Source organism: Pan paniscus, chromosome 19, assembly GCF_029289425.2.
Source record: "Pan paniscus chromosome 19, NHGRI_mPanPan1-v2.0_pri, whole genome shotgun sequence".
NCBI lineage: Eukaryota > Metazoa > Chordata > Mammalia > Primates > Hominidae > Pan > Pan paniscus.
Genome location: NC_073268.2, coordinates 62,176,851 through 62,199,846, shown reverse-complemented (window position 1 = coordinate 62,199,846; position 22,996 = coordinate 62,176,851). Strand labels below are relative to the sequence as shown.

Sequence of the window (22,996 nt, the reverse complement as noted above, 5' to 3'; positions counted from 1 at the left end):
GTACAGGCTCTGCTCTCTGACCACAGTACAATACAATAGAAAATTAATGGCAAAAGTTCAAACGAACAAACCCAAACATTTTGAATTTTAACACTCTACTAAATAACTCTTGGGTCAAAGAGAAAACTAAGGCTGCAATTACAGATCATTTAGGATATAACAACAATAAGAACACTGTGTATTGTTGCTCATGGAATAGTGCCAGAGAGAAATTCATAGTTAAAGACCTTATATTGTTAACAGAAAAGAGTGAAAATAAATGCATCAAAGATTTAAGCCAGGAAATGAGAAAACAATAACAAACGAAACCAAAGAAAATTAGGAGGCAGGAATTAGCAAATTCAAAAGCGTAAAATAATGATTGGAAGAGTTAAAAAATTATAGAACTGATATGTATAAGAGGTAATTCTGTGAAAGAGTAAATAATATGAATAAATTACTAATCCAGAAAACACTGACACAGAAAATTAAGAAGAAAAGCGATCCAACTTCATATATGAAGATTTTTGTGAGTGATATTTTAGTTTTAAGCTAAGGAAGTTTAAAATGTCCAATGGATTTTTTTAAAGAAAAATTGAAATTGCAAATTGAATTTAGAAATTGGAAAGCTTGAATGAATCACTATGCAAGGATTGTGTTGCCAAGTATGGGAAGGCAATATACATAACATTACATAGTTAAGAATGTGGGCCTAGCGCCAGCCTGCCTGGGTTCATATCCCAGCTTCACCTGTTAACTACGCAACATTCGGCAAAATATTCAAACTCTCCAAACTTCAGTTTCCTTATCTCTAAACTGGCAATGACAACACAATCTGCCTCCCAAAATTGGTGTTGTGCAGTTGATGAAATAACACAAGCCAAGCCTTTAGCCCTGTGGCAATAGAAGGACCCCCCGAAAAGACACTACACATTTTTATTGTTGCATTCCTCCGAACATCCAAAAAACAGATGCTTCATGCTATACTGTTTCAAAGCATACAAAAAGATGGAAAGTTATTCACTTGGTTTTACAAATTTATCTTAATACAAAAGCTTGACAGGGTTAGCACAAAAAATACAAGTGTTATTTATGAATGCATATTTCACATATATACATATATCACAAGAAAATAGAATCCAGTGTTGTAACAAAATAATAAGACACCAGAATCAAATAAGATATTTCTCAGTAATAGACAAGTGAATCGTTCAACATGAGGAAATCTATCAATCTACCCTGTCACATTGCTAGACAATTGACAGTGTGTTGACTTAGAAATGCTGATTTTAGTTATTGGGCTAAGGAAATGAGACATCGCTAAAGATGTGTGCTCAGGGTTGTTTGATGTCACATTATTAAACTTTTGAACAATTTAAATACCAAAAATAGGGGACCTGCTTAAATATGCTTAAATATATTATGCTTAAATGATATATAGACATACAGAATAGACTATTCTATAGAAAGAATATTGTGAAACCATATAAGGTGTTTCAAATAATATTTCTTTTTATTTTATTTTATTTTATTTATTTATTTATTTCCTTTTTTTTAATTATACTTTAAGTTTTAGGGTACATGTGCACATTGTGCAGGTTAGTTACATATGTATACATGTGCCATGCTGGTGCACTGCACCCACTAACTCGTCATCTAGCATTAGGTATATCTCCCAATGCTATTCCTCCCCCCTCCCCCCTCCCCACCACAGTCCCCAGAGTGTGATATTCCCCTTCCTGTGTCCATGTGATCTCATTGTTCAATTCCCACCTATGAGTGAGAATATGCGGTGTTTGGTTTTTTGTTCTTGCGATAGTTTACTCAGAATGATGGTTTCCAATTTCATCCATGTCCCTACAAAGGACATGAACTCATCATTTTTTATGGCTGCATAGTATTCCATGGTGTATATGTGCCACATTTTCTTAATCCAGTCTATCATTGTTGGACATTTGGCTTGGTTCCAAGTCTTTGCTATTGTGAATAATGCCGCAATAAACATACGTGTACATGTGTCTTTATAGCAGCATGATTTATAGTCATTTGGGTATATACCCAGTAATGGGATGGCTGGGTCAAATGGGATTTCTAGTTCTAGATCCCTGAGGAATCACCACACTGACTTCCACAATGGTTGAACTAGTTTACAGTCCCACCAACACTGTAAAAGTGTTCCTATTTCTCCACATCCTCTCCAGCACCTGTTGTTTCCTGACTTTTTAATGATTGCCATTCTAACTGGTGTGAGATGATATCTCATAGTGGTTTTGATTTGCATTTCTCTGATGGCCAGTGATGATGAGCATTTTTTCATGTGTTTTTTGGCTGCATAAATGTCTTCTTTTGAGAAGCGTCTGTTCATGTCCTTCGCCCACTTTTTCATGGGGTTGTTTGTTTTTTTCTTGTAAATTTGTTTGAGTTCATTGTAGATTCTGGATATTAGCCCTTTGTCAGATGAGTAGGTTGCGAAAATTTTCTCCCATGTTGTAGGTTGCCTGTTCACTCTGATGGTAGTTTCTTTTGCTGTGCAGAAGCTCTTTAGTTTAATTAGATCCCATTTGTCAATTTTGGCTTTTGTTGCCATTGCTTTTGGTGTTTTAGACATGAAGTCCTTGCCCACGCCTATGTCCTGAATGGTAATGCCTAGGTTTTCTTCTAGGGTTTTTATGGTTTTAGGTCTAACGTTTAAATCTTTAATCCATCTTGAATTGATTTTTGTATAAGGTGTAAGGAAGGGATCCAGTTTCAGCTTTCTACATATGGCTAGCCAGTTTTCCCAGCACCATTTATTAAATAGGGAATCCTTTCCCCATTGCTTGTTTTTCTCAGGTTTGTCAAAGATCAGATAGTTGTAGGTAAGCAGCGTTATTTCTGAGGGCTCTGTTCTGTTCCATTGATCTATATCTCTGTTTTGGTACCAGTTTTAGACCAATATCCTTGATGAACATTGATGCAAAAATCCTCAATAAAATACTGGCAAACCAAATCCAGCAGCACATCAAAAAGCTTATCCACCATGATCAAGTGGGCTTCATCCCTGGGATGCAAGGCTGGTTCAATATACGCAAATCAATAAATGTAATCCAGCATATAAACAGATCCAAAGACAAAAACCACATGATTATCTCAATCGATGCAGAAAAAGCCTTTGACAAAATTCAACAACACTTCATGCTAAAAACTCTCAATAAATTAGGTATTGATGGGATGTATTTCAAAATAATAAGAGCTATCTATGACAAACCCACAGCCAATATCATACTGAATGGGCAAAAACTGGAAGCATTCCCTTTGAAAACTGGCACAAGACAGGGATGCCCTCTCTCACCGCTCCTATTCAACATAGTGTTGGAAGTTCTGGCCAGGGCAAGCAGGCAGGAGAAGGAAATAAAGGGTATTCAATTAGGAAAAGAGGAAGTCAAATTGTCCCTGTTTGCAGACAACATGATTGTTTATCTAGAAAACCCCATCATCTCAGCCCAAAATCTCCTTAAGCTGATAAGCAACTTCAGCAAAGTCTCAGGATACAAAATCAATGTACAAAAATCACAAGCATTCCTATACACCAACAACAGACAAACAGAGAGCCAAATCATGAGTGAACTCCCATTCACAATTGCTTCAAAGAGAATAAAATACCTAGGAATCCAACTTACAAGGGATGTGAAGGACCTCTTCAAGGAGAACTACAAACCACTGCTCAAGGAAATAAAAGAGGATACAAACAAATGGAAGAACATTCCATGCTCATGGGTAGGAAGAATCAATATCGTGAAAATGGCCATACTGCCCAAGGTAATTTACAGATTCAATGCTATCCCCATCAAGCTACCAATGACTTTCTTCACAGAATTGGAAAAAACTACTTTAAAGTTCATATGGAACCAAAAAAGAGCCCGCATCGCCAAGTCAATCCTAAGCCAAAAGAACAAAGCTGGAGGCATCACACTACCTGACTTCAAACTATACTACAAGGCTACAGTAATCAAATAATATTTCAAAACGTAAAAATATATTCAAGACACTTTCATTTATTCATTAGGTATGAAGAAGATTAAAGTAGTATATGCAGCATGATTACTTATGCAAAAACTAGATATTTTTATCTGTGTGCATAAGTAAATGTATGTATAAGCATTTAGGTGGTTTCATCGCTTTTACTACTATAAAAATGCCACGGCCAATTGTCTCACACAATTGTCATTCTGCATACATGTAAAGATTAAATCATGCTATTTTAATTCATTTTAAGAACTACAGTCTGTACAAAATGACACATATACAAGATTATTCATTGCAATGTTATTTAGGTGGGGGAGTTGGGGTTGAGGGTGTATGTAAGCACTCATATAATCATCCACAGGCGGAAGGTATTAAAAGGAAATACAACAAAATGTCACAGCGGTTATTTTAGGGTTATTCTCATCCTTATACTTAACTTAAAAATGTTCTCCTTAATGCCAAGGTAGGAAAAAATCTGCTGTTAATGAAACATTTTAAGTGAGATTCAAACAAAAGGAAAAGCACTGTACTTGTAAATCAAGACATATATTGTTTGTGACTTCATCTGTTAAAAAAATACAATAAAGATTTCAATTAAGGTGTTTAAAAAGTTCTACATAGTGTCTGGCAAATGGTAGGCCAATAATATATATTCATTCTACTTCAGTCCTCATTTAAATGAAGATCATTGTGAAGACGAGTTTTTTAAAAATGCCTATGAAAGTGTTCAGCACAGAGCAAGAAGCATAATTGGCTATCAGCAATTATTAAGTGAATCTGAGTTATAAATAACCCTTTCCTGGTGATACCTCAACTCTGAGATGGAAGTCTAGAAGTGTTTCTTACTGACTGCCACTCTCCAGAAACTCCAGACTGAATGACCTGGGTTTCTCCCATTTCTCTGTGATCCTGCCATATTGCTTAAAAACGAACAAATAAACCAAACAACAACAACAACAAAACCTCATTGGAACTAGTTTTCTTCTTGCCTCTGGAGGACAAGCAAGAAAAAATGTTTTTAAATCTCTCTGGATTCTCTCTTCTTGCTTAAATTCAGGTCCAGTGTAGAACTGTTTCAATCTTTGGCAAACAGTTTCTTCCCTGGCTTCAACCTAATCTGTCTTGCAAAGGGACAGTATCTTCATGTGAGAAATTGTGGCCTACTTCCCAAACCCACCCCCACTGGATAGTGTGCTTGACATTTTTTTTTTTTTTCCCCGAGACAAAGTTTTGCTCTATCCCCCAGGCTGGAGTGCAGTGGCGCGATCTCGGCTCACTGCAACCTCTGCCTCCCAGGTTCAAGTGATTCTCCTGCCTCAGCCTCCCAAGTAGCTGGGATTACAGGCACATGCCACTCCATGTCTGGATAATTTTTGTATTCTTGGTAGAGATGGGGTTTCACCATGTTGGCCAGGCTGGTCTCAAACTCTTGACGTGGTGATCCATCTGCCTTGGCCTCTCAAAGTGCTGGGATTACAGGTGTGAGCCACTGCGCCCGGCCCTGTTGTGCTTGACTATTTAGAGTTCAGCCTTCACCAAGGGAATGCTGGATGATTCCATTGGTTTGGGAAATTTTGTCTGGTGGGAATTCACAGGATTTGTCTTGGAAATTGAGAGTGGAGCTAAAAGAAATCTTGACAAAAAGGTCTACTATGGGCCTGGATTTAGGAGATGGCTACAGGGAAGAGGACTTTGGGATACACTGGATATGGAGGATGACAGGAGGAAAATGGTGACGATGATTGAAGTTTCACATTCCAGGCCCACGGAACAACAGTACCATGGACAGAAGCCTGGACACCAGAATAAAATGAGGAGCTCACTTTGGGACTTAATGATTTGGGGTGAGGGTAGGAATTTCAAGGGCATGTCCATAAGCATAAAATCTAACCCTACAGATCAAGATGGACCTTAAGCTAGAGTTGTAGATTTGGGAACTATTAATCTGGGCAAGTGGATGTAAACCTTGGAGTAGAGCTGAAGTCTTCACAAAGATGCCTGAGCATTATGAAGCCCTGGTATTTACAGAATAGAAGGGGAAATGGGACATAGTGAAGGAGCTATGGAATGAGTAGCCAGAGTATAAGGCCAAAGGCAGGAAAGAAGGCTTCAGTCACAAGATGTAAGGAAATGAAAGCAGATATTCTAGACTGCAAGAAGGACAGGGCTGTAACCTGCGGTTTAGGTAAACTAAAGCAAAGGCCTCATGCCTCCTCTTCCCTTTGCTTTAGTTGAAATCAGATACATGCAACAATGAAAAACAAGAACATGATGTTCAGTTGAAGCAATCATAGAATGCCAGAGTGCACTGTAGTGGTCAGCCACATTTTCATTCAAACAATTTTAAAAGCTTTTGGAACGCCTTGAACTTCAGGGTTTGGCAACTGTAACTGTGTTAATTGTGTGGCTTATTCCATCTAAGTGGAATATTATTAATAAAGGAAATGCCTTTGAACTATTAGACTGTGTCATTTAAAGGCAGGACAGAGCCTAGAATCCAGGACTCCTGATCTCAGGCAATGGACAGCTCAGGTCATCTTGCTGCATCTCAGGATGCATCCAGACCCTCCTGTATAAAGGCTTAGGGACAAATCAAAGTCCTGTAAAGTGGAAGCGCCTTAAGTCAGGGCACCCTCATTTTGGTTAACCACACCCTAATACCCACCACTCAATGAAATCTGCTTCCCCTGCTTAGTTCCCCCACCCTGTCCATGCACGCGTGCATGCATACCTGCCAAACACTCCCTACTCTCCATCCTTCTCCTCTTCCACCCACCCCTATGAAGCCTCTATAGCTGGTTGGCCTCATCCCGAGATGTGGGTGGGTCACCATGGTGACAGAGGAAACCCTGTTGCAGAAGGAGAGAGACAGAAACAGCAGGGGACATTTCTTGGAGCCTCATACAATGACCTCTCCCTTTCTTAGAAGTGCTTCCTTTAAGTCAGAGAAGCACATTAGAGGTAAAGAGAGATGCTGTTATGTTGGAGAGATGGTGGAATGCCTGAACTCTTCTTTAAAAATTTCTTTTCTATGATTTTCAGGTGATCATCAATATAACCATCCGATTTTGAGCAGTGTTACCCAGATCCCGCCACATGGTGAGAGATGATTGAGAGCACTCTGCATTTCCTCCTTATTTCGAGTGGCACCATTCTAAGGATGGATGCCTATCAGGGCATCAAACACATGGTCATTAACTCACTGAAGCTAAGGAGGTCCAAGGAGCCACAGGCTCGCCCTCCTCCAGGGCCACAATGCTCTAATCTCACTTGTAGGCTATTTTCCCCTTGATGTTTCTGTCTCCGATATCAGAATGATCTCTTGACATAAACAGAAAGGGGCTAGGCCCATTTCTACTTGCCACCTGTATCACTTCTTACAGTCATAAATTCCGTATGTCCACAGCAAGGAGTGGAACACCCTCCTTTGCTCAAAGCTATTTGTGATATCATTTACGAAAGACATGAGACTTGGTTAAACTTTATGATCCTCCCCAGGCTAATTAAGATTTGATAAAACTCAAAACTGATTTGGGCTTTAGCCTCTTGGCAGAAAAAAGAGGCTGAAAATTGTTGAGTGGAGGAGTGTTAGCATAGTGCCCAAGGGTTATAAAACCATGTTTCCCTCTTAGATTATAATATCCTCTCACCAGATCACAGCTGAACAGAGAAAATCTATTTTTGGCACCTGCTCAAGACTTGATAGAACATAAGACAGCCACGTAAATTGTGAACTATCAGTCATTTTTGTCTCTTTGCTGTGAAAGAGTGAAAACATCATTAAAATTTTAGTGAGAGAGAAACTCAAAACAATGATAAATCCTACAGGCTACCTGGTAGAGAGACCTACCACTGTTATGTCAGATTATGGTGTGCCTCAGCATTGAAGTTGAGGGATATTATAGTTAGGAGGAAGAGATTGGAATATTTTCATGTGCTATGCTCCAGGTGGAAATAAATGATGAAAGCAATAGTATAATCAGATTTGTCAGGTTGTGGGGTCTAAAAAGTTAGAACTGGGAGAAACTGGGGAGATCAGTGAAAAGAGGTTGATACCAGTGGTGATGTTGACAGTGGGAAAAGAAAGGACGGTTGAGATATGAAACCTTTTGAAGAAAGAATTGGAGAAAGTTCCTTACTAACTGAATATGGCTGATGAGAGCCAATGATGACACTGATTAGAAAAATGAAGGGTTTTATTAACAAAATCTAAGGAATCAGGAAAACAGTCAGTATGTATGGGGGATGGAGTTGTCAGTGAGTTTGGATCTGGACACCTGGAGTTTGCAAGAAAAAATATTCAACAGGCAGGAATGCAGACATGAAGTCTGGAGGAAGGTTAGAGCTGAAGATGTGAGTGAAGCTTTGGAGGCAGTAACAGAAGCCTCAGGAGTGGGGGCACTCTGCACTGAAAGAGAAGTGCAGAAGGCAGAGGCAGGGAGCCTGGGGGATGCCCACAGTGATGAAGCAGCCTCAGGAAGAGCCAGAAAAGGCACGCAAGGAGAGCTCCCACTTGCTCAGTCACACTACCGAGCTCATTTTCCTGAGAAGGAGCCAACACAAGCAGACTCCTGAATACAACAGGAGGAGCCATTCTTCCCTCCTTCTCTTCCTGTCTTCTCTTTTCCAACTGGTGCAAGGAGATGGGGGTTGATGAGACCTGGTCCCTGCCCTTGAGCAGCTCACAATGTAGTGAGAGTAGAGTTTTCTCTGCATTGCTTTCTTGGATGTTCCCTTCTTTCCCAGGAGCTGGCAGAGTGACTATCAAGGGAGGAGGGGGCCTGAGTCTACTTAATTAGTGTTCCACAAAGAGCATTAATTGGATCCTTATTCTGGGCCAAGCACTATGAAGGATTCAAAAAAAATTGGAAAGCAAGGCCCTGCTGTCAAGGAGATTGCAATATTTGGAGATCCACAATCCCAACTCAAGTCAAATTATTAGAGATCAGTTAGATACTAAACTGGGTGGAACTGACTAGAAGAGCAATACAGGCTTAAAGAACAGATATTGTCGTCGGCTAAAAAGATGGGACATTGGCACAGCAAAATGTCTTGAGTGAGGCGGGAATTTCATACAGAAGAGTAAAGGAGGCATTTCTATAGGAGGGAGAGTGTGCAACAGTGATCCCATGAAGGCAGAAGGCAAGGGAGAGCTGGCCTTGGCTCAGGGGTATGTCCTGTAACACAGTGGTGGAACAAGAGTATCCAGAAAGATTGCATTTGGAAGTGGGTGAGCTGAGTGATGCCTTGTTGAGAGTATAATGCCAACAGGCAGAAGGAGGTTCCTTCTTCTCCAGCATAGCCAAAGTGAAGAGACAAGTGCTGAGAGATGAGTGGCTATTACTCCCTCTGAGGAGCAGCACTCCCAAGTTCCTGCTCACTCCACTTCCTGGCATCTGTCCTGATGCATGCCAAGGAGGCTCTTTCTGTACAGCATGTTCTAATGGGGATGTAGAGCACCCTCCACCCCCTCACATATGTCCTGAGCTGGCATGAACACCAGCTCACTGGCTGAGCTTCCCTGGCTCAGTCCCCAGTGTTGGGGGTGACAATGAAGGCAGGAAGAGGTAGAAAAGTCAGGAGTCCCCGGTGCTTGGGGCTGCCCTTGGACAATGCCTAGGAGGGCTTCTCTCTCTCCCACCTCTCACACAGTCCACAGAATTCCTGCTTTCCACATTTCCTCACTCTTTTTGCCAAGAGGTGTGGCAGTCCTCCTGCACATTCGTCCGAAGTTAGAGCCTGCCCCCTCTCAGAAATTCTTTGGCCTTGAGGTGTCCCAAACAAAAAGAGGATGGAGGAATGACACAGCGAGACTATAGCCTCCCAACTGCCTCACTTCTGGGAATGGTACCACCATTTCCCATGGCAGCCACTCATTGACTTGTTGTTGTGGCTTCTCCTCCTCAAGTCCGTGAAGCACTGAGGCATGCTCGTCTTCTTCCCCAGGATCTCCAGCTCTTTCTGTCCCCTCATCCTCACTGCCTCCCTCACTGGCCTTGCATGCCCCCTCTCCAGATGTCATTCATCTGGCCCTGAGCCCAGCACACACTGCACTGGGCTCCCATCAGCCATCCTCTCATCTCCCTTTCACCTTTTCTCCCACTTTTCCTTCCATTCTTTCCCCCAGCGCTGGCATTGAACAACACACCTTTCCATCTCTTCAGATTCTTGCACCTCAATGCTCTATCTCAGGGGAAGGAAGGAGAAAGTGGGGATGATGTGCTATGCATTTTTGTCTAGATTCTTTCCTCCAGCAGCTTAGAGATGGCTAAGGGGGCTTCAGAGAAAGGAATTAGAGTAAGATAAAATAGCTCTGTGGCTCATTGTGGCTTGTCAGGTGCAGAGCTTGGAGAGGAGAAAGGGGCTACATGAGCTGTGGAAGGATGCCATGGATGGAGCATGGGTTGGGTCTCAGTGGAGCTGGGTCCTGGACTCAGTTCTTCTATGGGTACATAAATAACATAAGTCACTCCATGTCCTCCAACTCAAGATTTTTCTGAGCCTGAGAGCTAGGTTTGCCTAAAGCTATTAGGAAAAGGACAGCACTTTCACACAGAAGTAGATGATTTTTATGATGCCCCTCAGCTCCATCAGGCTTACGTTTTCAGCAGATAACCCAGAGATGTACTGAGAGAGAGAATTCGCTCCTCAGACTCAAGAGTCGAGTCTCCCATTCACAGAATGGTGAACTGTCTTGGTGGTGGCTAAAACAGCATCTGCCCCTAGGCTTATTGACAACTGGAACTGAGCATGAGGGAAACTGAGTCAATAGTATCACCTATGTCCAAGCACAGAGGTCCAGGAAAGGAGGATGGGGATTTGAATCAGGGGTGAGGCAGAAAGCACACCTGCCACAGACATGGTCCTCATTAACACAAAACACCCCTCCCTTTTCTTGCAGAGAAGCCACGGATGAACAACATCCTGACATCAGCCACCGAGCCCTATGACCTCTCCTTCTCCCGCTCGTTCCAGAACTTGGCCCACCTGCCCCCATCCTACGAGTCTGCAGTAAAGACCAACCCCAGCAAGTATTCATCTCTGAAGAGGCTAAGTAAGTTGAATTTCCCCCAAGTTGGGGTCTGTCTCTGGGGCTCCAAGATATCTTCCTATGTCACACTCTCTTGCTCTATACCCCATAGGACAGCTGTCAAATCCCAAGAATAAAGAAGGAGTTGCAGGATGAGAGAAGAGAATAGACAAACTCTTTGCTTTTGTTCCTTATGGACTGAGTCCATTCTTTCCATACGTAGAAAGAAGACCATGGAATCCTCAGATTCATATCCCCATAGGAGACGGCCTTCCAATTCATGCACCAGTTTAACTGCAGGAGAAAGCCTTCTCCCAGTCCCGCACCCACCTGCCTTCTTCAAACCATGGGCCTTCCTTGCTGTATACCCTATACTGGATAGAGGCTAGCAATGGCCAGAACTTTCTCTGAGACCTCTCCCAGAGGCCCACAAACCAGCTCCCTCTCCAACCCAGCCAACAGTGTCTTGAGGACCTGAGATCCTTCACCTCCCATGCATACACCCCATTTCACCAGTTCAATCCAGTTTATCCAGTGATGCCAGCTCTGCCTCTTGAGTCTGGGGAGACTCTGGGCATCAATGGGTTAAAGATACAAAAATGTCAAAAAAGTTCCCTAAAGGACAGCTCTTCCTCCCTGGCTTTCTGGCCTTGGATCTTCTCCTCCCATTTTCCCAGGAGTCTCTTTTGATGACCACCCAACTGCAGTTGGAGCCTCAAGGGCTGAGCATTTGCTTGAAAGCTTCAGAGTAACCTACCCTGACAGAAGTGCAGCCCAAGTCCACATCAGCCACCTCCATGGTGAAACGTGGAGTCTCTAGCTAGAGATGGGACTGTCTGATAACCTGAGGAATCATCCTGAGGTGATGAAATCTGGCTCAGGAGGAAGGATACCCATCAACCACCCCGCTGCACCAACTGAAGAGCAGACAGAATTCCCACACTTTTGCAGAGATCTAGAAGGCCATGTGTAGGAGGCCTCATTTCTGAAATTTGGGGCAATGCAGGTTTGTGTGTAACCTGCAAGTTCAAGTAGGTTTGTAGCATGCAAGTCCAAGTAGGTTTGTAGCATGCAAGTTCTGGGCAAATTCAAGGGTACAGAGAGCAGTGTGAGCTTAGGAGGGCCTGCTGGATAGAGAGGAAGGTGGAGCATCTAAATGAGGCGCACATGTAAGATTACTCCAACCAGCTTGCGTTATGGGCACAGGTGGAGTGTGTGTAGGCTGATTATGTGGCTGTGTGGGGACTGGAGGCCCATGTATTGGCTTTCTATGCATTGCCTGTTACTACAGAGAAGGTGTTACGATGTTCCTAAGTTACCAGTTAAACATTTTCACAAGTGTTTCCTAGTCTGAGCATCTTACTTTATTCTAGCCGGAGGCTGGCTCTGGACCTCATCAGGAAGCTTCAAGAGCTGCTATTTGGATGTTTTAGTAAGACAGATAGTCATTCTGTTTCAGGACCATGGTGTGGTAGATACGGCCCAGGATCAGGCGGAGTTCAGGGACTTGGGCTTGCTATCAACTCTGCCCTGAACACACTGGGGATTCTGAGGAAGTCCCTTAACATATCCCTACTCAAGGTGGTCTGTGTACCAGAGGCTTTTAGCATTACCTGGGAGCTTGTTAGAGATGCAAACTCTTGGGCCCACCCCAGACCCACTGAATTAGAATCTGCATTTCACAAGCCCCCAGAGAATGGTTTGCACATTCAATGGGAAAATACACCCTTCAGCCGTCTGTCCTAATCCATAACTAAAGGAGTTTGACTGTATTATCCCTTAAGGTTGACAGGTCTGTGATGGAGCAGGAGCGGGGCAGGGTTCTATCTGAGTCCTGGCTGCAGGGTCACCCCAGTTGCCTTCTCTCACTCTGTCTCTCCCCTGCAGCCGACAAGGAGGCTGACGAGTATTACATGAGACGGCGGCACCTGCCTGACCTGGCTGCCCGCGGCACCCTCCCCCTCAATGTCATCCAGATGTCCCAACAGAAGCCGTTGCCACGGGAACGACCCCGCCGGCCCATCCGGGCCATGTCCCAGGACAGGGTCCTGTCCCCGGATCGGGGCCTGCCAGATGAGTTCAGCATGCCCTACGACCGCATCCTGTCCGACGAGCAGCTGCTCTCCACGGAGCGCCTGCACTCCCAGGACCCGCTGCTGTCCCCGGAGCGGACGGCCTTTCCCGAGCAGTCGCTGTCCAGGGCCATCTCGCACACGGACGTCTTTGTGTCCACACCCGTGCTGGACCGCTACCGCATGAGCAAGATGCACTCTCATCCCAGTGCCTCCAATAACTCATACGCCACCCTGGGCCAGAGCCAGACGGCAGCCAAGCGCCATGCCTTTGCCTCACGCAGACACAACACGGTGGAGCAGCTGCACTACATCCCGGGCCACCACACCTGCTACACAGCCAGCAAGACCGAAGTGACCGTGTGACCGGCGGGGCAGGGCCGGGGCTGCTGGGCGTGGCAGAGCAGAGCAGGGGCCAGGAGGGGCCAGGAGCAGAGCTTCTAGCCTTGCCACTCTCCCTTCCCTTGTCCCCTCTGTAGGAAGTGGGGGTGGGCCACCTTTGCCCAAAAAGCCATACCCCCGGGGACACAGCCCCGATGGCCTGGTCCAATACACTTAGACCCAGGACCAAGAGCAATCGCTCTTGCTCCTCCAGAAGAATCAATGGGGAGTGAGGAGGGGGCTAGGCCCCATTCTCACCCCCGACCACCTTCACCAACTCCCTTTCCGTCCCGCGCCTCCTTCTCCCCATCCGGGGGACTCAGCTGCAGGTTCTGTCAGCAAAGAGACCCTTGCTTGACCGTGGTCTGAAGCTGCCTGGGTTTGAAGGGGCCAGCGGGTCCAATCAGTGGGCTGACCGAATAGGCTACTCGGTCTCATTCATTTACCTAGAACCGCATCACAGAAATCTTCTAGTGCCTAAAAACTGCCTGCTCGCTCTCTCAGAGCCAGGGAGCTGCTGTGTCCATAAGCACAATAATGATTCTTTTCTTGCCTGCTGGAACTCTCTGGTCCCCACTGAGTGACCCTTCCTTTGCTGACCCCTGAGGGCCCAACCCTGGCCCTGTGCCCCTCCCCTCAACTCCAGGACCAGGAGGGGTTCCCTTCCTTCAGCTGCCTCCCCATTGGTGGGAACTCCACCCCCTTCCAGCTGACTGCCCGCCCATAAGGACCCTGGGCCTGTCCTTTCAGCGGGCTGTGCTCCTTCCCTGGCCCTGAGGATTTCACCCTTGAGTTCTCTGGGGTTTTGGCTGTAGCCTTCGCAGAGGGGAGTAACAATGGGGTGCTGGCCCTCCCAGACACCCGATCATCTCCGCACTCCCTCCAGGCCTCTAGACCTGACCATGACTGCCACTCAGGCCGCCTTCTCCACCCCTGCTCTGCTCCCAGGAGGCACCTGCGGTGGCCAGAGAGCCAGGGTGGGGAGGGCCACTGTGATGCGCGGGGTCTCGGGCTCAACATTCGCATCCTGCAGGGCTCCACCTGTTCCCACATGCACCTCTGGCAGGACCTGGACAGAAGTTTCTAGAGAGCGGCTCTTCAGCCCCCAGACAAGGAGGATGAGAGGTGGTTGTCCTGCATCCTCTCCGCCCATCCTTCCTTCCCCATCTCTGTCTACCTGCTCAGTTCAGACATCACTCCTACTGCCTGTGTCCCCTTCCCCCACATCCTCCCTGCAACTTTATTCCTCCTGGCTGTTCCTTCAGATCCGTGCCTCCTCTGGATCAAAGGGACAAAGACCTATTAGCAAAAGCAAACAAAGGTCATCCAGGCGACTGGCCTAGGGGCTAACTGGGCAGGTCCCCACAGCATCGTCCCTTTCTGCAGGCACTGGGGTACCTGGTAGACCATGGTCCTCAGCTCTGTCGGGGGACCACCACTGCCCGCCCACCTCAGCCTCTTCCCCGCCTCCAGCCTGGGGGTTGGCATGGTGTGACGGCCTCCTGGGGAGGTGACAGTGAATTCAGCAGCATCCGCTCCCCCAAGACCAGAGAGCCTGGTGGGGGAAAGAAGGGGTTCCCTCATTCTCAGGGCCAGGGCACCCGCTGGGTTGGGGCTGGGGGAATCAACTCCAGGCTATTGGGTGAAGGTGTGATCCTAAAAACAGTCAGATCCAACAGCAGTGCCCTTATAAATGGGGTTTTACCTGCCCTCAGTTCTGCACTCATGGCCCTTTAAAAAGGCGAGTGTAGAAGGAGAATTTATTGGTGTCAGCCCTGGAGATTTTTAATCTAACCAAGTCCACAAACCACAGAGAAAGCAATGGACTGTGTCCTTTCACTGATTTCAAGAGTTCCAAAGCTCTCATCTACTTCTCCCCTCTGCAGGGTGTGCTTCCCAACAGGAACAGGAAACCATCACCCTGGATCTTAGGGGGATGGAGGCTGGGGGTTGTGAAAGCCACCGTCAGACCCCACACTGGGGACGCATTCCTGGAGTCGTGCGGCTGGAAGGCCAGGGACTACCCTCTCTGCTTTCCTCCCAACAGACACATAAACCTTCTTAAGGGCTGGTCCCCAGGGGTTTATAAGAGTTTGTTCCAGAAGGTGAGGCTAAGAGGGTTGGAAAGGAAGAAGTGAGTCTGAATAGAGCAGGTGGCTCCCAGCTGGGCCCCTGAGCCCACCACCTTTGAATCGTCTAATCTGTGGCCATCCCTTGGAAGGCAGGATGCTGGTGGTGAGGGGAAAGGACCTGAGTGGCTGAGAATGCCCTTCCCAGGTGTCTACATGCAGGTATACACCAAACCAGAAAGCTGATCCCATCTCCAGTGTCAAAGCTTCTCAGCACCAAGTTCTCCAGCCCCCAGGGTGACACTTTTCCCCAGGGGTCCTCCCCAAGCCCTGTCTCTGACAGGGTTTCTGTCTCTCTCAGGGGTTGTTGATGAGTTGATTCCAAGACATTTCTCATCCCAGCCTTACCACTGTCTGGCTGAAAGTCTCTGATGTCAGTTGGGTTGGAAAATTCTACTGCAATGCTTACTTCTTTTCAAGGATTTCTTCTGCTTCACCTTTGGGTCTAGAAGCAAGGAATGAAGGGAGGGAGAGAGGCAGGAAGGGAGGGAAGGAGGGAAGAAAAAAGAAGTAGAGATAGGTCTACAGACTTGCTCCAATTCAGTCCCACATTTCAAAATCCAGAAAACTATGTCATAGCTGGGACAGAGAGGTATCCCATTTATTCAGCTGTCCCATCTATCTTCATGGAACAAGCAAAGCCACATCACTAGGCAAGTTCATGTAGCAGATAAAAGAGGCTTCTGGGGCTGGAACCTAGATGCCATGATTTCTAGCCCAACCAGGCTGGTGGCCTCTACCATACATAGAAGTACCATCTACCCTTACAGTAAAAGCCTCCCTCCTGCTCACAAAGGAAGCCTAAAGCCCAAGATTTTCCTCTCCTTGTTTTATTCATTTTTGCACATCTCTGTTGCTCTAACAGAAATGAACTGGAATCTGCACAGGTTCTCTCCTGCCCTGAAAGTTCTGCCTGGTTTCCTTGGCCTCTGATGGCACTGAAGCTTTCACAATCCCTCCTGCATCTCCACCTTCCCTGTCTTGCTCCAGGCTCCTGGCTCCATGCCTTCCTGCGTCAAAAAGGCTTTGCCAAGAATTACTTCACCTCCTAACCAGGCTTCTGCCCTCAGGGCTCCCCCAGTGTCTTGGGAGTGTCTTGGGCCAGGCGTCTGCCTCTTAGAAAGTTCCAACCTTGCCCCCAATTCAAATTTCTCCTCCCCTCTTTCCACTCTCCCTCCCAGAAACTCCTGATTTCCAGAAAACCTCAGATTTCCAGGCCAGGTCACTCATTCCTTCCTCTCATCTCCCTCTTCCTCCATCTACCTTCCTCCATTCACCTTCCTCCATTCCTAATTTCTTTTCCCTGGTCTTGCTATAATCTCCAGCTCTAAAAATCAGAGCTCTCAATGAAAACAATGGAAGAATAAGACATTCTTTGGGTCTTCTGTTTGCCTCACTGGTGTATCCTTCATCTCCTGCCCCTGTGAGTTGATACCCCAGTGCACGGAGCCAAGGGCTTTCCCCCTCTGAGCTCTGGGAGGGAAGGGAATGGAGCTCTGGGTTTGAGATGTCATGGCCTGTGATGGTCAGTTTGGTTCCTGCCACTAGCAAGTCCCCTGAAGCTCCCAACCCAGCCTGATGTTAGCCCAGAAGCTCCTGCTCTGGCCAAAGACTCCTATCCTTGAGGGCTCTCAGCCACTGCTCCAACACACTTGCCCCCTTCCTGCTTGTGTATGTCACTTATCCTCCTTTGTCCACAAAGACTTGAGGGCCTCCTGAGTCTCCAAGCATGGAGGAATATCCATGCCAACATCCCTGCCATCAAACTCAATCCATTTTCTTCAGAGATACCTTGTCTGTCACCAGCCTCCAACTTCATATTCCTTCCACAGGCAACTGTGCACTTGACCCAAGGTAAAATGAAAGGGCTGCCAATCACTCGGACTCCAGAAGGCGCCTGCCCTGAGAAGAGCTGGCATGTTACCTCCCACATACATTTCCTGTCATCCTGTCCGAATCTGGGAAATTTTGCTCTGGAGTATTTTCAAGAAAGCGCATTGTGTTTTAATGAAGTATTTTTCAGGGTTCAAATGTTATTTTTTATAAATGCAGCATTTTAATGGCAGATTCAATATGAAGGACATGTCTTCCTGGGCTCTATATTTGATTTTGGAAGGCAGCATACTCTAGGAGAAAAAAAGCATAGGGCTGAGGCTCTGGAGACACAGCTTCCAGCCCTGGCTTTGTCTCCGAGGGGGAGTCATGTTCCCCACTCAGTGCCTCAGTTTCCCCATCTGTAAAATGAGGGGCTTTGACTAGATGAGCTCTGAAGTTTCATCCAGCTCTTACACTGTAGGGCTTTCATTCCCTGCCAGCACCTGCTCTCCCCATTCCTCCCCACCTCCACTGAGCTGCACACATCCCACAACGCCTGCCCCACAGCGATGTCCTCAGATGTCCTGGACAGCCACCGCACTCCTCACTAGAGCCTGGGGTGGGCCTGATGGGCTCGGCCACCCAGGGATGCCCTCGTACCTGAAGTTTAAGGGCCTAACCATTCAATAGGTCACCAACTGTGTGCCGTGGAAGCCCTCTTGTAAAGACACACCTAAACCATCCTAAGTGACTGTGGAATTCTGGGGAATTCTGAGTTTGGAGTTTCCATTTGGATACGGTCCTTATAGCTGGAGGGAGGCGGTTCCAATTTCAGAGAGGGAGCTGGCTGGAGAGAAAGGTCTGGAGGTTTGCCCATAAGGGCATGAAGTTTGTACTTGAGGGCAGCTGGGAAATTCATTTCAAGCTGCAGAGGAACATGTTCACAGGCTGTTGTGTGGCAATGAATGTCATGATAACCCACTCTGGAATATGTGTCCTGAAGACCAAGTCTGGACACTGAGGCTCCATTCCAACTGGAGGAGGAGGCATCTCCATCTGGGCTGCTAGGAAGGGGCACTCATCCCATCCTAGTACCTTTGTAGCCCTTCTTCATGACACTACCGTCCTCCCGGTGAAGGCTTGTGAAGCAAGAATGGAGAGTCCAAGTTTGTGATCATCAAACCCATCTTGTAAATCAGCAAACACATTAACCTTCCATCAGTCAGAGAAATAATGTTGTGGCTGTGTGTTTCCTTAATGCTCTCCCTCCTGAGGGAGGAGAAGACCCTGCTCAACTTTGCTGCCCACCCTGCAGTGACCCCTGAATGCCACACCATGGGAGGACTCATTCATTGGCTTTGTAGTGGCAAATATTCCTCTAGTTCTATAACTCAACTAGACATTTTGTAGTAAAGAATTCTTGAAATTCTCTAATAAAAAGCAATTCTTACTATAATATTTTTAGTTTGGGGACACAATTTCCTAAGGGGGGATTAATGAACATTTTTATGCATTAGCCCAATTTATGAATTCCATGTTTATTATATGGTAGCACTGATGAAAAGTACCTTTCTATCTGTATCTTTGCAGTTTCTTCGTTACTCATATGTAAGCTTCATGGTAAGCAGTGCTCTAGTAACTGCTTCTCTGTACAAATCTCATCGTTCTACTTACCTGTCAAAGCACATTCTACATGTACTGTAAACAGATACACTTTAGTAAGATTTAGTCTTAAGGATTTTTCCACTTTTGTCAGTAACAGATATTTATGGATTAAAAAATAAAGCTGTTTCAACATAACGTATGTCTCTTTAAGTAGCCACATGCTGACTTTTACAGAGTCAAAACCGAAAGTAATTAAAAAGCAAGAAAGAATGTAGAAGGTCATTGGAGTTGGGGGCAGAAACAAAGATTAACTGCAAATAGGAGCTAGAGAACTTTGAGGGTGAAAAGAGTGTTTTAAAACTGGATTGTGCTGATGGTTGTACAACTGCATAAATTTACTAAAAATCACAAAAGTTTATACTTGCAATGGGTGACTGTTATACCAATTAAACCACAATAATGCTTTCTACAATGGGTACTGTGAGGAATGTGGGAAGACAGGCCTAGGACAAGTGTCAATGGACAAGGTATACTAATTCAAAGTAGAATTACTAGGTTGGTGCAAAAGTAATTGAGGTTTTTGCCATTAAAAGTTGAAACGGCTTTATTTTATAATTAAAAGTTTTTGCCATTAAAAGTAAAGGCAGAAACTTCAATTACTTTTGCACCAACCTAATAGGAGTTCTGCCTCCTTATCCATCCTCATTTAGCCCAGAACTATTTAATATTCTTGGACATTAGATCTTAGTCTGGTCTTTGAGTTAGTTCTTGTAGTTACCATGGATAACTGGAGGACAGCCAGTTAAGTATCCAGGCCATTTAACCCAGAGAATCAAATTGCACCATGAAAATTGATTTAGATTTGGAGTTTTGTTCAAGACTCTCTTTCTGGACATGTTTTTAATATTATTTCTTTGGCACATGTTCACTTTTGCTGTTAAAGTCATCTGTTTTCTGTTTCTGAATTTTCACCAGAACCTCAATACCAGTGGGCTCAGGTTCAGCAAACAAAGTTTTGCCAAATGGGACAGTTGTCTAAACACCCAACTTCAGCACCTCCACAGTTCCTAGAATCCACAGTCAGTCACACTCTCTTAGCAACTCCCCAACTCCCTTGTAAATAAAACTCTTCTCATTGAAGGCATTGGGCTTATTTCCAAAAATCCTCTCATTTTCTCCTGTCATTGGCATTCATTACCTAGGACAAAGTTACAAACCTGTTTATTATTGTACATTATAACCCATAACCACACATACTCTGAAATGTATTTACTCATTACAACAATCACTATAGCAGTGCAATTACATCTAAGTTATAGTGTCTCTAACCTATTATGACTCATAGCTAGTACACACACACACACACATACACATATGACAAGTACAGGAAAGCCTCATTAATCTATATCCATTATTGGAAAGAACCCTCATCCTCCCCCCAGAAAAAACCCAAATTCTGAATTGGGGAATATTTTTTAGTGAAGTGTAATTTAATTATAATGCTTAAACATACATATAATGACTAAATCAGACTAAAACATGTTCCCTAATAGAAACTCTCAGGAAATATTCCTTATTGAATATGTAAGAATAATACGTGACTAAAATTAAAACGGTCAAGAGGTATGGATCAGAGAGCTCTCAATATGCTTAATGGTGCTTCTAAAATACTTTAAAAGACTATTTTCTTAAATAGGCTAAATATCTCCCTTTAAATATTCTTAACTTTAACAATTTTTTCAACTTTTTCTCTTTGGTCCTCAAAGGTAAACCTCCATTCAGACCCTGACCACAGCTGTCACTAATTCCAAATTCGTGAGATCTGAATAAATGAGGTTTTAATACACCATCATTAACAAGTCAAGGCCAACAAAAAACTCATGTTGGAAGCTGAGACTCTGGGAGTTTTGGACAGCTTTCCGCCTGCAGTGTCACTTTGAACACTAATTTTCTTCTTTCTCCTCTCTGGTTTAGCATGAGAATGAAGCTCAAAACTTCTAGGGAGTAGCAAGAAAGATTTCCTTCAAGGATCTAAGAAGACCTAGGACACTCACTATTTAGGCTACAAATGTTAGGAATGGAAAACCGAGAAAGGGTTTGGGAGCAGAGGCTGGAAAAGGGGTGCCTTGAAAGTACCAGAATAAGGGAATCAATGACTTTTATGTGCTGGATGTGTTGACCAATGTCATCTCTGGGCCTTGGTTTTCTCATCTGTAACCATCGGAGAATTTGATAGACTCAAGATCCTTCCAGTGTCTGATATTTTATCACTTAATTATCACAAAACAATACTCACATTGTATCTGGGCTTCTAGGTAGCTGAAAGGGCTTGTGAAACACCCATCCTGCTGTCTTCCTCAGCCCTGTCCATCTTAACTTTCCCATCCCTATCAAAACAGGATGCCGTTGAAGAGTACTGGACTGGAAGTGAGGAGACCTTGTTTCTTGTACTGGCTCTGCCAAAATTTTGTTATGTGATCTAGAAAAACTTATTTCTCCTCTTCAAATCTCAACATTGTCATTTAAAACAAAATGAGTAGTCCAGACGAGGCAGTCTTTAAAATGCGTCTCAGCTTCTTTAGTCTTGGCTTTGGTGACTTTGCCAAGACTTGACAAGGAATTGGGGAGCTTAGCTGGTGTGGATCATGGCAGAAGGGTAGAGTGGATGTGGAGAAGGAGAAAACCCTTAGCTGGAGCCATCATGTATGAGGTAGTAACTTCCCAGTTGTCAGCATGGTCTACCCTTGTGTCAACAAATCGCTATAGAGGAAGCAAAAATATTGAATGAGAGGAAGAACAAGGTCCTCAGAAAACTGTCTCTTTTGTTTGACTTTTTGTGATTTCCCAAAATCTACAAACTGCCTTTCAAAGAAATTTCAAATAATACATTTTCACAGAAAGTTCTCAGCAGTTCATTATTTTACAGTGTTTTGCCATTAGAAATAGAGCTCATATCTGTGTGCAGGACCAGCACTCTCTCCACAAAGAAGAGAGAATTTTTTTTTTTTTGCCTCCAGCCTCTATCCAAGTTCTGGAGATGTGTGGCAAAGGTAGAATACTAAGGCTTTTGCCCTTATTCCCAAGTGTGTGTACCTTAATGCTTCTTTCCTGGAGCATTTAGAAGAGCTACTCTTACTGTTTCACCACGGCAGTCATGGAGAAGATCTCCTCTGCTACATAAGGCAGGGGGTCCATACATTGTCTTTATTTTAGACTTAGAGAAAACTAAAAACTGTCATCTAATCCAGTGCTACTCAAAGTGCAGTCGCTAGAGGAGCAACATCAGCATTTCCTGGGAGCTCATTGCAATGCAGATTCCCAGTGCCCACCCCAGACTTTCCTAATCAGAATCTGGGGGTAGGGCCCTGGAATTTGCATTTTAACAAGATCTTTAGGTGACTCTATGCACATTAATGCTTGAGAAGCATACCATTTTGCCTTTTTTTTTTTCAGTTTTGAAATTTTATAACCCTATGACAAAAATAAAGACTTGGATCTCTGGGGATCAGAGTAGCCTTGGTCTATGTAGCCTGACGATTTTAGGCAACCAGCTTCAGTGACAAGATTAGAACAAAAATGGGTGTACAGAGGATTAAGCATTTAGGAAATGAGGAGAAAGCTGAGGTAGGGTGTATAAACTCAAAAAGTTTAATAGAAGGCCAGGCGCGGGTGGCTCATGCCTGTAATCCCAGCACTTTAGGAGGCCGAGGTGGGCGGATCATGAGGTCAAGAGATGGAGACCAACCTGGCCAACATGATGAAACCCCATCTCTAATAAAAATACAAAAATTAGCCGGGTGTGGTGGCACATGCCTGTAGTCCCAGCTACTCGGGAGGCTGAGGCAAGAGAATCTCTTGACCCCAGGAGGCAGAGGTTGCAGTGAGCTGAGATCTCGCTACTGCATGCACTCCAGCCTCGGCAACAGAGTGAGACTCCATCTAAAAAAAAAAAAAAAAAAAAGGTTTAATAGAAGAGAAAT

The 22,996-nt window shown here is 44.9% G+C and overlaps 1 protein-coding gene across 4 annotated transcripts in view; it reads left to right on the top strand.

Annotated features, from left to right (window-relative positions):
- Window positions 1–19,211, top strand: part of SHISA6 (shisa family member 6) — a 324,824-nt gene extending 305,613 nt beyond the window's left edge. For 2 of the 4 annotated variants that reach the window (XM_008971357.5, XM_034942368.3), the window contains 3 exons: window positions 7,027–7,083; window positions 10,886–11,038; window positions 12,902–19,211. In XM_008971357.5, the coding sequence (XP_008969605.2) occupies window positions 7,027–7,083; window positions 10,886–11,038; window positions 12,902–13,452 (761 nt within the window). In that variant the 3' untranslated portion in view covers window positions 13,453–19,211. The remainder of the gene's footprint in view (window positions 1–7,026; window positions 7,084–10,885; window positions 11,039–12,901) is intronic. The other 2 variants (XM_008971359.5, XM_008971358.5) reach the window with 1 other exon arrangement.
- The last annotated feature ends 3,785 nt before the right edge of the window (window positions 19,212–22,996 follow it).